This window comes from Pseudorca crassidens, chromosome 3 (assembly GCF_039906515.1).
Source record: "Pseudorca crassidens isolate mPseCra1 chromosome 3, mPseCra1.hap1, whole genome shotgun sequence".
Classification (NCBI taxonomy): domain Eukaryota; kingdom Metazoa; phylum Chordata; class Mammalia; order Artiodactyla; family Delphinidae; genus Pseudorca; species Pseudorca crassidens.
Window position 1 is genome coordinate 133,047,760 of NC_090298.1, and position 14,763 is coordinate 133,062,522.

Consider the following 14,763-nt stretch of genomic DNA (forward strand, 5'->3'; position numbering starts at 1 on the left):
AAAAAAGGTCAATCTGCCACCTGCCCTCAACCCTCCCAGCAAGGGCTCATGAGCATCACTCTCGTGGAGCAGAATTTCCCATTACCATTATTTCGGAGTGCTTTTTACATGACCTCATTAGCTCAAATCACCATCATTCATCTAATATGAATAGTGACTTAGGGTTTCGAGGTGTTTTCACAAATGCTAACTCTGCATAGCAGTCTTAAGAAGTAGGTAAAAAATAATATTTATGCAACAATTTACAGTTTACTAAGTGCTTTAGTAATCACAGCTACTTTATGGAGCTCCCATTTAAGTGCAGTACAAATATTACTTCATTTAGTTTTCATGATAGTCCTATGTAATATAATTATCCCTATTTCACAGATTATGAAATCTGAGGCGAAAGAGGTTAAATAATGTCTCCAAAGTCTCATGGTTAGTAAGTGGCAGAAGAGCCAAGCCCAGTAATACATATGTAGAGATACACACACACACACACACACACACAGAGTAGCATTCATACGTCTTTTTTTTTTTCATTCATACATCTTTGAATTTACAAAGCACTCTGGCAATGATACATCCCCGTTACTGAGCCAAGCGCCAGGCTAAGTATGTTACACCTACTCAAGTCGTGAGATCCTCACAATATCCATGAGCTACATATACTGCTATTTGCCTCATTCTGCAGATGAAATAACCTGATCAATAGCACACCTTGGGCAACTGGTAAACACTGAGTTTCCACTTGAGTCTTCCAGCCTCCCAGGGTGGTCAGAGTTATTAGTACTCTTCCCGTCTTACAGATAAAGAACCTAGGCTTGGATGGGTAATCGGCTGCCCCAAATCACACAGAGGGCTTGAATTGAAGGCCTCAGACTCCAAGCCTCATCTTTTCCCACACACTTCTCTCCAGGAACTCCTTTTCAAGATCCAAGCTGATATCCTGGGACTGGGAGATGGGCGCTCTCCACACTCACTCTCAGGCCTCAGCCTGAGACTTGAGGACCTGACCCCAGCTAGCACAGCCTCCCTGGGGGACGCCGGGTGCATCCTAGAGTCAAACCAGATGGCGTGGGAGTTCCCCTGAGCCAGGCAAGGAGAGCTACGTCTGAGAACAGCACCCCTCCACACTCCCGGGTGACTCCACGCCACCCACAAGGCCCTCCCAAGACAGAAGGCAAGAATGGACCAGCTAAGCAGCTTTCTGACAGTCTCAGTTCAAGGGTGGCCTCAGGATGCATCTCTCCACCTGAGAGCAAGATGGAGGGGAAGAGGACCCACCATGGAGCCAGCCTGCCTGGGTTCAAATCCCAGCTCCTTAACCAGCAGTAGGACCTTATGTTTATGCACCCGTGAGGGTAATAACCCTCTCGTGGTTATTGCTAGAAGGTCATGCTAGAAGGAATGTTCTAATAAAGTACTTGAACAGTACGCAGAACATCATGAGCCCTCAGCAAGTGGTAGGTGGAAGCACAGTCCACAATCCTATCCAAAACCCTGGGATCAGATGGGCTTCAGACTTTACAGATTTTAGAAAGCAGACACTACACTGATGTACATACATATGTGTGTATGTGTGTGTGTATATATATATATATATATATATACACACACACGTACACATTACATATGTATGTTACATAACCCACCAGCAAGGCCTAGGATTATACTTTTTAATCACACACATTAATATTTCTGCAATGAAATATAATATTCACTTTAAGTATGATTTTTTTTAAGACTATAATTAGACTCATGTCAATTCAGGTCAAATTTTGCCACCAATAAGTTAAAAAAATTTTTTTGAGTTTTCAGAACTTCCTAAATTTCAGAATTATAGATAAGAGACTGTAGACCTATAGTAATATTAGTGGTAAAAATGATGTGATCTTTCACATCAATATTAAGAGAGTGGGCTCCAGAGTCAGGTCAGCCTGGTTCAGCCTCCTCCTGCTGTGTGACCCCAGAGAAGCCACTTATCCCTTCTGAGCCCCAGTTTTCTCATCTTAAATTGAGGATATTAATACACATCTCATGGGGCTTTTATAAGGATTGAATGAGATGACATATATAAAATTCTCTGTACCATGCCTGGCACCTAATAAGCAATTCATTAATGTTAATCAAAACTGTGATGAAGACCATTATGAGTTCCAAATAAAATCAAGCCTACTCTTTCTGGACACTTTTCTTTTTTTAATCTCCCATCTTCCAGGAGGCACACACAGCCCTCTGGGACGATCTGAACTCAGTGAGGCCCAATATAGAAAAAAGGTAAACTTTGTTCAAGGGCCCTTTCTAGCTCCATGTTTCTGAAACTTTGATGCCACCACTTCCCCAGGATAGAGGCTGAATCCTGGCCATTACCCCCCAGCAGACTCTTGGACTGTTAGGTCAGAACCCTGGGCAGGGAGGAAAGGGCCACTTACCTTACACCGGTGACAGCAGGAGCCATGGGCACACTCTGCCCCCTCTCTCAAGGTGCAATTAGAGGCATTGCAGCAGGGGTTATCACATTCCTGGGGAGGCAGTGGGAGGGGGCGTGAGCCTCTGGGGCAGCAGGGCAGGGATACAGGGGACTAGGCAGGGTGAGGGCCTTTACCCCCTACCCTGCCCCACAGGCCCCTGGGAAGTCTCCACCAAAAAATCACTTTATAGCTTTATCATTAAGGTAATACGTATACATTGTAAAAACACACATATGCATAATCATCAGTAACACACAACTTGACACAACTACATTTTGTATTTTTCTAAGCACTTTCCTATATACACACAGACATATACTCATTTTATAAAATCATAGTATCCATACTGCTTTTTTTATTTTTTACTTTATTTTTTTATTTTTTGGTAAGCAGGCCTCTCACTGTTGTGGCCTCTCCCGTTGCGGAGCACAGGCTCCAGACGCGCAGGCTCAGCGGCCATGGCTCACGGGCCCAGCCGCTCCGCGGCACCTGGGATCTTCCCGGACCGGGGCCCGAACCCGTGTCCCCTGCATCGGCAGGCGGACTCTCAACCACTGCGCCACCAGGGAAGCCCCATACTGCTTTTAACATAATATGCCCATTTCTCCTTGTAATCATGGATTCTTCTAAAACATGGTTTTTAGCATAGTATTACATTATATGGAAATTCTGTGATTTGGTTTTCTCATCCCCAACACAACATCCAGAGACCATGTCTTCTACTGCTGTGCCCCCCACACTCCTAAACCTTACTATCTGATAAAAAGAGGCCATCAGGAGTCAGGGCATGCTGGAACAACTCCTGAACAATTTATGTCAGCCCCCGGGCCTGCTTCCCCAGACTTGTCTTGCCATCTGCTGCTCCTCCTCAACCCTCACTGGCCTGGACCCTTCTCTAGGGGTTCCATGCTCTCCTCTCTTCCTTCCTGCCCTACGGGTCCTGATTTGCTGACATACAGAATGAGATTTAAAAAGAGGACAGGACTCCCCTGGTGGCACAGTGGTTAAGAATCCGTCTGCCAATGCAGGGGACGTGGGTTCAAGCCCTGGTCTGGGAAGACCCCACATGCCATGTAGCAACTAAGCCCACGCACCACAACGACTGAGCCTGCGCTCTAGAGCCCGTGAGCCACAACTACTGAGCCCACACACCACAACTACTGAAGCCCACGTGCCCTAGAGCCCATGCGCCGCAACAACAGAGCCCATGCGCTGCAACTACTGAAGCCCAAACATGCTAGGGCCTGCATGCTGCAACTACTGAGCCCGCATGCTGCAACTACTGATGCCTATGGGCCTAGCGCCTGTGCTCTGCAACAAGAGAAGACACCGCAATGAGAAGCCCATGCACCTCAACGACTGAGCCCACTTGCTGCAACTAGAGAAAGCCCGCACGCTGCAATGAAGACCCAACGCAGCCAAAAAATTAATTAATTTTTTAAAAAAGATGACTTTTATCTACAAAACAGAAATAGAGTTACAGATGTAGAAAACAAACTTATGGTTACCAGCAGGTAAGGGGTAGGATAAATAGGGAGATTGGGATTGACATATACACACTACTCTCTATATAAAATAGATAACTAATAAGAACCTACTGTATAGCACAGGGAACTCTACTCAACACTCTGTAACAGCCTATATGGGAAAGGAATCTAAAAAAGACTGGATATATGTATACATATAACTGATTCACTTTGCTGTATACCTGAAACTAACACAACATCGTAAATCAACTGTACCCCAGTAAAATAGGAAAAAAAAAAAAAAAGATGATGAGATGCCCAGTGACTCCAAATGTCCCTATCACACCCCTACTATAGACACAGGCCCATCCATGGGTCCCTCACAGCAGGATTATGAGGCACAATTATGCCCATTTCACAAAAGGGGAAACCGCAACTCAGACAAGTCCAGTGGCTGCTCAAGGCACGTACCTGGCAAGTGTTGGAGCCGAATTCAAGCCATGTCTGCCTGGGGCCCACCTCGTGCTTATTAACCATATCATAACCATCACTGTCCAGGTCTGGCTTGTTGGAGAGACACATGCCACCGCCTGACTACAGATACTCATCCACCTGTCTCCCCCTCAGAGAAGGAATAAGGGCACTTTGTTTCCATGAATCTCCTACCACCCTGGGCTGCAGGTAGACCTGTGTTCCTTCCCTTCTAGCACACCATGTTTCTTCTCACCCTAAGGCACGGTTCCTCCTCTAGCTGAAATGTGCCTTGGACTCCCAGCGCTCCTCGCTAACGCCTCCCTCAGCCTTCGGCTATGGGGTCAGAGGTCACACTCCCACCCGAGTAGGGCAGTTCCCCTCACATTACATATACTCCTAGCATCATGCCATTGGCCTTCCTAGCACTTACCACAGTTGTATTTATACATTTTTGCAATTATTTGGTCAATGTGTGTTTCCCCCACTGGACTATACCCTCCATAAGGACAAGGACCATGTCTATTTTTTCTGCCTATCTATTTTCCTATCCCTGGCACATGACATAGTACCACATACTCAGTAAATATTTGTTGAATGAGACGCTCCTCTGAATATAAGCCAACTGGCCAAGCCCGCTCACAGTCTGCTCTTCAACCCCACCGGGCCCGCCGTGATAATACAACTCTCTCCTTTCTGAAGGGTCTGGGCTGATCTCTCTGAACTCGTGGTGTGGATGGTGAGCCTTTACCTAGTCCTTGTTTTATTACGAAAGTTACGTGCTGGCATTAAAAAAAAGTCAAACCATGGAGAGGATTAGAAAATCAAAGAGTCTTATCCCACATATACAGACCCTCAATCTCACCCACATAGTTTATTCTGAATACATAGAATACTCACGCATTCTCCCACAAATTATTTTGCATGTTAACGTACATATTTTCATCCTTCAAAAAACAGATATGAAACTATTCAGTTCTGCTTTCTGCAGAACAGCGAGCATCTGTTAAAAGTGAGAGAGCTATGCTGTACGCCCACCACTCTCATTCTGAAGATTATAAGGAAGGAAAGAGCTTGTACACCAAGAGTTCTGCTCCTTCTTCCTCCTAGAAGCCCCTTTCAGACTTGCCAGTACTTCCTACATCCCCTTCCTTTCAATCATCTCTTCTCCAGGCCAAACAGCATGAGCTTGTTACTTTAAGCATCCTTGTAAGGCCCAGGTTCAAGTTCATATATCTGGCTGCATGGCCTCAGAATAAATTCAGTGCAGCTGGAGGGCCAAGGAGGCCACCTGTGGCTTCACTGGCAAAGACTGTGGTTTCTGGGTAGACCTGATGCTCACAATCTGAACATAAACAATGTCAACTTCAAACCGGGAGAGTCCATAGACATGGTCCATATTTAAGGCTTACCCCCCACATCTTATTTGTGACGGGGTCTTTGATAGCCACGTGTGTGCAGGAAATGCCTATGACTAATTTTTCGCTTGCATTCTCTTTAACCTTGAGATTTGAAGCCAATGCAAAGTCTTCCCCTCCCACTAGCACCAGCACAACAGCTTACCTCCTCCTCTCCACAGTCACACTCTTCCCCATCTTCCAGGTACCCATTTCCACATCTCTGGCCTCCATACAGCGTCCTGGTGTCCGGCATGTTGGAGAGACACATCCCTCCGCCTGACTGCAGATACCTGTCCAGCTCCTTCCTGTTGCATCTATTGAACACTCTGGGAAAGGGGTGCCTGGGAGAAGAACAAGGTTGGAATTAGCTGGGAGTCTGAGCATCAAGCAGCCAGAACAGCATCAATCCTGCCGCCCATGAGGCTGATTCCAGCTGGACTCAGACCCCTATAGTCCCATATGCACATATATTCTGCCCCCCTAGAACATCACCTGTACATTAATATTCTAAGAATTAAGAAATATTAACCACCCCATAATGCTTTTTTTTCTCACGCCCCATGGAGGATTTACTTGAGAATTTGAAGCAACAATTTCAGCCGTTTTCATGAAGGAGTTGCAATAAATAAAGGATAACTAGTGTGTCACAATAGGTCTCTTGAGCCTTAGAGCTGAATAAAATACCAGCCAACCCAAACTCTTCCTGAAGCTGATATTAGATGGAGATTTTCTTAGAACAGAAGACCAGGCCAAAAAAGGCCAAGTTCAAGGGTTTAATTTCTTTGTTGGGCCAGTGATCTGATCTCTGTTCTAAGGATGCAGGCAGCACTCCAAACTCAACCAGCTAACTCACAAACACATGGTCTTTAATCACAAGAATATAAAAGGTCCTGGATCCCGCTATTGGGAAAAAGAATCAAAAGCCGCACACTCTCTGGCGGCAGGTCCGTACCACAATTTGGGTCTGTAAGGGAAGAGTTATCCTGATCCCAATTCTCTAAACCAACTAAAGGTTAAACACTGGAGGGTTTTCTTCAGTTGTCAGGAATGTCACAAAGAACTTGTTACTAATAATTGTTAAACTATTGTTTAACAATAACTGTTAAACTACTAAATTTTGTGAACAGCTTAAAAACAAATATAACTCTCTCAACCATTTGTCTACAGATATGCTTTTTAGATTGAGAGAGAAAGAGGTGGACTTAATGGTGAGCTCACAGGGATTTGAGCGTGACCCATGGAGTTGTCCCCTGCATGTCAACATCATCCTTTGTGTGTCACTTTCTCTGAGAAGTGAGGAGAAAGCAATGGACACTGGAGCTCCAAGAAAGCTGCATCTCCTATCTATCTATCTATCTATCTATCTACCTACCTATCTATCTATCTAATCTACTTATGTATTTAGGCTGCGTTGGATCTTCACTGCTGTGTGCAGGCTTTCTCTAGTTGCGGCAAGCGGGGGCTACTCTTCGTAGCAGTACGCAGGCTTCTCACTGCGGTGGCTTCTCTTGTTGCAGAGCACAGGCTCTAGGCGCACGGGCTTCAGTAGTTGTGGCGCACGGACTTAGTTGCTCTGTGGCATGTGGGATCTTCCCGGACCAGGGCTCAAACCCGTGTCCCCCGCATTGGCAGACGGATTCTTAACCACTGCGCCACCAGGGAAGCCCCTGCATCTCCTCTTGGAGACACACCATTCCTTAAGAAGCATAAGCAGACCCTAATGGTTTGGGGTGGGAGGAACACAAGCTCCCACCATGGTGCCTTCTGAAGAGTGACTAGGGTCCCAGAAGAACCCAGTGTTCTTCTGTCTGAGTCCAGGCACTGACTTTTAAGCAACTCCAGAAGTCTCTTCAAAGGCTCTGGTTTAAAGACCCCTCACAGCTACAGGGAGATGGAGCTGCCTTGTCCTTATTCCTTGTGGTAAACACAGCCTGTAAATTCCCTGAGGAGTCACTGGGGGGGTGTGGATGCTCCCCTTCCCTTTCCTTGTTCTGGAGGCCACCTCAGCACGTTCAATCTGGCCCGAGGCATAACAGCACTGATCACACTTCGTTCACATGGAGGGATTAAGGACTGTGGCTGTTATAAATGGGTTCTCAGCAAAAATTCATGAAGTGGAAAAGATACACGTGGTTATGCCAATTTTATAGCTAAAGAACCCCAAGACAGAAACTAAGTATATCTAAGGTTACACCACACCTGCTAGAAACCTGTGCTCCTTCCACACGATTGTTTTCTTGGTCTTCTTCCAATGCTTTTGTTGTCAAAACCCCCTTTTTCTTCAATGCCCCCGTTAGTATAACAGAGGCTCCCTGGGCCGGGAGCAACACGGGGGCCATGCTGGCCTCTCGTGCTCTGCCGTCCTCCCCGTCCTCACCTTCCTGCTTGACTCACCCGGTGGCGGCTGCCATGATGCACCCACCATCCGCCGCGCTGGCGGAGCAGCAATCCGCAGAATCATGGCTCATGCCGAAGTTGTGGCCCATCTCGTGGGCCATCGTGGCAGCCACGCCAATGGCATTCTCAGAGTGGTCCTGCTCAGGGAGACAGTTCAGGTCAAGGACATCTCCCCACTACAGCCCTGCCTCTCCTTTAGCCAAGCCTCACAGTCCTCCACTGATTGTACAATTGCTGTGCGTACAGGCTCGGTGACTAAAGCCCGTGCTCTTAACTACCCTGCTGCATCTGTCAATAAATACAGGTGGATGGAGGGGTGGACAAATAAATGGACAGCAGCCTCCTTGCTGTCTACTTCACAGGTCAGACATGAGTAGTCCAAACACTCCCACAAAGTCAGAGAGCACTTCAAAAGAGGGCAATAATTTCCTGTGACTCTGAGACAGGCTCTTGCTCCATAAAGATATACAGAACAACACGAGACTTCAGATAAAAAAAAAAACATTTCATCTCTGTATCTTACAATTTCTCAACCCCTGATCTGGAACATATAAGACATCTAGTGATGTATGATTAACGTAATTGCTTCAAGGTGTCTCCTGAGCTTGAAAATTGGGAATAAATTACAATAAATGAAAATTCATCCCTGAGTACCTCCACCTCTTAGAACGTAATGCCTTCATTTTAAACAACGGCCCTTCTTTATGTTCAATCTCTTTTTTCCCGCAACAATTAATACAAAATTATTCTTTATAAGATGACCTCCTGTCTTGTGGGGCAGTCCTCCGCCTTCTGCAGCATCAATATATTGGCTGAGACTCACCATGTTGACCCCTCCAGACTGGTACACAGAGCACATGGCCATGAGGGGGGCCAGGCCGATGGTGGTGCCGTGGAAAGACATGCCCCTGCAGGAGGGAAGGAGAGAGGGTGACTGGAGTGGGGACCGAGAGGGCTGTTTCCATGTGCCCAGGAGTGGGTGGCCATCACGGCATTCCCTGGCTCTGCTGACATTCCCAGATCATTCCCAAGGGGACAGATCCCACTACTCTAGGCCAGCTGGACAACTTCCAGGTCACCACCCCTCTCACTTCCTCTCACCTACTCTCTCACTGCTCCAGAGAAACAGAAGAGAGAGCAAAAGTTCACTTCTTCCCACAATATGCCCGTAGCCCCATTCCCTGGAAGGAAATGGGCAGGGCTTGCAAAGCTGCATCCCATTCCTGCTGCAGAGGAAAAGGTCAGAGGGTGGGGATGAGGGAAGGGTGGCACAGGTTCTGAGGCTGAAGTGAATCATGCCCACTTCCGCCAGCTGCCAGGGTGCCCTGCCATATCCCTGGCTCTGTGGTATGTGTATGGGGAGGGGGGGTCAGGGCAGCAGCTGTGGGGGCTGATGCTTCATTCCTGCATCACTCTGGGGCCAAGGAAACAGATGTGTCCCATCAGGAGCCTCACAAAGTGCAGCTGGGTGCAAGGATGAACTGTTTCTGCCTTTGTTTTGCAACTGTGCTCTTAACCTGCCAACAGCCAGCTACATTCCCCCAGTTTAATACACGCTTTTCTCAGCTGTACGCATCCAGGGCAGGGGCAAGGGAATGAATAAAATACCAGTGTTTTCGTGCATACCACAAACATGAAATTTATTTAAAGCATCTACATGGACGTTCATTACATCATGCTTTTGTATCTCTGTGTTTGTCTTCTTACTTAGACCATGATATCTTAGAGAGTCAAGGCTATCTCATGTATTTTGGGGTCATTAGAACTTAGCAAAGAATCAGACACGTAGTGGGTGCTTAATACATGCTTGTTGAATTCAAGGCACACTTATCTTCAGAGAAACACTCTGCAAAAAAAATACATGCAGGGCTTCCCTGGTGGCGCAGTGGTTGAGAGTCCGCCTGCCGATGCAGGGGACACGGGTTCGTGCCCTGGTCCGGGAGGATCCCACGTTGCTGCGGAGCAGCTGGGCCCGTGAGCCACGGCCGCTGAGCCTGCGCGCCGGGAGAGGCCACAACGGTGAAGGGCCCGTGTACCGCAAAAACAAAACAAACAAACAAACAAAAAAAACATGCAAAGCTCTATGACGCCCTACTGGTTATCTGATAAACTCACACAGGGCTCCGAGGAAGTCCTACTGGAAATTGGATTCAAGGTCTTGCCCAAAGCAGAACTCCAGGCTTTCAAAGATCAGGCCAAAGTTTTGGTAACCAAAGACTCTTCCTAGGTAAATGTGCTATCATGAAGTAAGCACTTGGGTTTGTGGTACGGCTATTTCCCCGGTCTCTTTTAAAGAGTAAACAAAGGTTTAAATGATTGTTGTTTCAGAGATATTTAGGAAACAGGAAAAAGAAATTGGTTTTATTATGTATGTGCCTTTTGTTGTAACTTCCTGAGAATACCTTTGGAAGTCAACACTAATAAATACTAGATAATCACCACGGGGGACTCTCACGGGCCACCGCGACCCCCATCAGTTTCTGCTCTTTTCTCTCTGGGGATTGAACAAACTCCAACACATCCGCCCTCTCCCCCCACGTCTCTCTCCCCCCAAACACATTATTCCTGCACCACCTGCCACTTGACTGTCTCGCAGTCGACCCTGAGCCCCTGGGAATGACGTGAACGACAAGCAGAGGAGGCCCCTCTCCTGTGCCTGCTTTGGGCGATTAACACCTGTTCTAGAACAAAGCGCCACAAAGATCAAGGTGAGCCCCTTAGAAAGTCTATTTCAAAGCAGCCATGACCAACAGTCACTCACTTCCCAAATACACACCCAACTGTTTCAGAGACTCAACTAAATATGTCTAAGGCTAATTGTCTTATTTGGGCTGTAAACACTTCTTGGGATTGCTATGACTCAGGCTTTTTAATATTTTCCTGCATATACTGGGTACGGAGCACACGCCTGAGGAACACTTCGTTACCTGGACTGGAGAGTAAGGATGGCTTAGTCCAGCCAACCTTCAGCACTGGGGAGAAAAGGGCAAACAGCACACGCACTGCAGGCAGGGGCTTTGCAGCCAAGGCCAAGGCAACACATACGGAAAAGGCTATTTACGTGATTAACTGTGCATTGTCATGGTTCTTCCAGGCGAGCAGCTTGCGCCTCCAGCTAAGAAAGGACCAGAGGGTAGAGTACGGGTTCTCCGAAACTTCACACATATTTCCATGAGTCCACACTTCCAAGCCCACGAGGGCAATCCGGATATTCAAGGATCGGTAAAACTGAAAACACACAGAGAAGAGAGTCACAGCATCATCTGTCAACACCACTTGAGGTTATGAGCCCCTTCCTAGCCCAAGCGCTCAGAGCACAGATTCCAGATTTCCCTTCTATACATGCCTCCAAGGGGAAGAGGGAACACGTGTTGCTCTTCACCTTCTCAGAAGGGGGACATCCTGAGACAGGCACGACATCCTAAGAGAGGCTCTGTCCCTGGTGGCAGAGCTGGCGTGACTTAGCTTAGAGAAATGAAGACTGAGATAGGACACAGAGTTGTTTTCAAACATGCACGGGGTTCTCATGTGGAGAAAGGATCAGCATTTTTGCACATAAGTCTAAAGCGGGGCTCAGTCTATAGGTAAAAAAGACAGGAAGACATTTCATTTCAAACAGGAAAAAAGCTTTCAAAGTGAGCTAAGCCACACTGTCATCTATAATAAGGACCTTTGGCCCAGGTGTCTGGTACAATTATCCCTCCCAATTCCTTTACGGCCCTTATCATTTTTATACATGTCTAAAAAGTTCTCTTGTATATGCATTTTCAAAACAACTTTATTGAGGTATAATTTACATATCACAGAATCCACCCATTTTAGGTGTACAGCTCAATATTTTTTAGTAAACTTACCAAGTTGTAAAGTGATCACCATAATCCAATGTTAGACTATTTTCATCACACCAAGACCCCTTATGTCCACTTACCATCATTGCCCATTTTCACCCCCAGACCTGGGCAATCACTAATCCACTTTCTGTCTCCACAGATTTGCCTTTTCCAGACATATTCTATAAATGAAATTATACAATATGTAGTCTTTTGTTATTTCTTTCATTTAGCATGTTTCTGAGATTCATCCATCTTGTAGCCTGTATCAGGCTGCCATTCCTTTTTATTGCTGACTAGTAGTCCATTGTGCGGATATATTAATGGATTTATTGGAAGACGTCTCCGACTCATTTTGGAAGTAAATGGGTGTAAATGAAATACAGGTAGATAGATGTGCTTACTTTGAAAATGTCCTTCCCCATCACTGGGGGTTTTTGGGTTTTGTGAAGGATGCCATAAGCAGGTTGCAAGCTTTAGGTTGCAAAGGTCCCAGATAATCTTCAGGATTTTGTCCAACCCAGAGATCCTGAAATTCTATACACGAGCCTTGATCCTTGGGCTCCTTAAGGCTAGAGCTACGCCTAACTTTCATGACACAGTATATTTCCTCTCACACACACATAGCAAGCAAGAAGAGGGTTTTCCTTAAAGCGAAGTACTGGAAGGCGTAGGTACAAGGAATTCTTTGACTGGCTTATCCTAGAGAATACTGAGACAGCAACTTAAAAAAAAAAAAATTGCAGGTAAACCTAGGTCATGTGAGCAGGAGATGCCATCTTAATCCGAAAGTGGCAGGTACTGCCCCAAGGTAATTATAACAATCATAGCACCAATGCTTATCAAGTGCTTTCTATGTATTAAGCACTGAGGCCTAGAGAAGTTCAGTAACTTGCTAAAGTCTCAGCAGGAAGCTGGCAGAGCCAGGGTTAAGGCCCGGATTACTAGACCTCAGAGTCTAATCATGACGACACTACACTGCTGAAGTGCTACCATATTTACACATCCAGAGAATCAACTTGCCCCCAAGAAACTGTGATGTAAATGGGCTCCAGATTCAGCAGAGTATCAGTTGATTTCAATGGAAATTTTGATTTTCCTGTTTTATGCTAGGTCAATCATTACAGAAAATAAAGGGTTTGGATTTCAAGTTGAACTTGCTTCACTAGGGAGCTTTTTGAGGACTTAAACTTGGCTTTTTTCACAGTTAAGGAAAAACATTTTTGATTGGGTTCATGATTCAGCTGATTAGTGCAGTGCATTCCAGTTTTAGTTCCATAATAGTTCAGTTCAAGTAGGTGGGTCAGCAAGCCTCAGAGAAGTGAGTTTGCCTTCCCTAACCCCAGCCGGGAGTGACTAACCTCAGCTGCAGATGAGATAACCGAGACTGCTTCACAGAGCAGACCAGCTGGCAAGGCTGGGGGCCTTCCAGCAAGGATGTGGTTTGCTAACGCCTCTCTTCTCCTTCCACTTTTCACCAGCACCACTGGTTCGATCACCCAGACCAGCTGCAGAATCTACATAGCGGAGACCCAGCCAAGTCTCCCACCTGCAGCATCTCCAGAACAATAGATGTCACATGGGGGATAACATGGTCTACCCCCAGGGAAACAAGCTTTTCTTGTTTTCCCAGATGCTGAGTGTTTGGGTTGTGGGATCATTTAGATGTTATTGCTGAGTGAACTGAAGGCTAGAGAGAGGACTGGACTGTGTCCCTGGAGTCCTTCCTTCCAGGAAATGCCAGTGTTTGACTTTCACCAGGCACCAAACACTGACCAGCGTTTCCAGAGTCATCTACGGCAAAAACACAGGGCATAGACCTGCCCATCCAATGACTTCAGTACACTACCAAATTTGCTTGTAAATCCCTAAAAATATTTGTTCTCTTCCTTATCCTCTAATATTTTTTTAAAAAATATATATATATATTCCCCCTTGAGACCTGGGATCCAGGAATCCCTAGCAGGCCCAGAGTTAAGGTTCAGAAGTTTTGTGAGTGCCCTGAAACTGTACAATAAATGTGATCAGATTCTCAGAGACCTGCGATCCCAAACATTAAAATCTACTTTTTAAAACTATTTACCACTCGCCTATCAAGAGGCCACTGTCATTCTAGGTTACCTCTTCTGCATTTTGCACTCTTTCATATAAACAAAGTATTTCCAAGTCCCAGACCAGCCTATTCTAGTAAAATTCAAGAATCTGGGTATTTCCTAAGAGCTTGTTTAAAAGAGCCTGACCTAGGAAAGTTAACCAACTGCATGGCTTTTCTAAGAGACGAAACCAAATGATTTTAGAACTGTTTTACAGACGGAGATTATACAGATTGACCCCAAACCACCCACTCCTCAACTTTTAAGGCAGGGGAAGGGGGTCAGAGGACAGCACTCTGGGTCCTCGCCCCTGCTTCAGCTTAGAGGAGCCTGTTGTCATCGGACTTCTATATTAGACATTGGAAAAAGGATTCCATCAGAAAAACAAAAACAATCCAAAGCTCTTGATTTAAATCAACCCCTCATTTTGTAAATTAAAAAACAAAACAAAACAGCAACCCAAACAAGACAAGTTACTTGGCTAGGTCCATGCAGTTGACGGTCTTGTCGTGACCACTGAGCTTCGGCTGCATCGCTACTGCCTCCCAGAAGCTGGTGGGGCGGCCAGTCGAGCAAGAGGCAAGTCAGGTGTGATCTCCTGTCCTGCAGCTCCTCTAAGGTGCTGGCACCTTTCCCACAAGGACACACCT

General features: G+C 46.1%; 1 protein-coding gene across 2 annotated transcripts in view; it reads right to left on the reverse strand.

Annotated features, from left to right (window-relative positions):
- The window catches only part of ADAM19 (ADAM metallopeptidase domain 19), an 88,808-nt gene that overhangs the window by 19,974 nt on the left and 54,071 nt on the right, over nt 1–14,763 (reverse strand). For both annotated transcript variants that reach the window (XM_067732390.1, XM_067732389.1), the window contains exons 9-13: nt 11,252–11,418; nt 9,014–9,098; nt 8,188–8,327; nt 5,957–6,134; nt 2,418–2,507 (exon numbers count right to left, since the gene is read on the reverse strand). In XM_067732390.1, the coding sequence (XP_067588491.1) occupies nt 2,418–2,507; nt 5,957–6,134; nt 8,188–8,327; nt 9,014–9,098; nt 11,252–11,418 (660 nt within the window). The remainder of the gene's footprint in view (nt 1–2,417; nt 2,508–5,956; nt 6,135–8,187; nt 8,328–9,013; nt 9,099–11,251; nt 11,419–14,763) is intronic.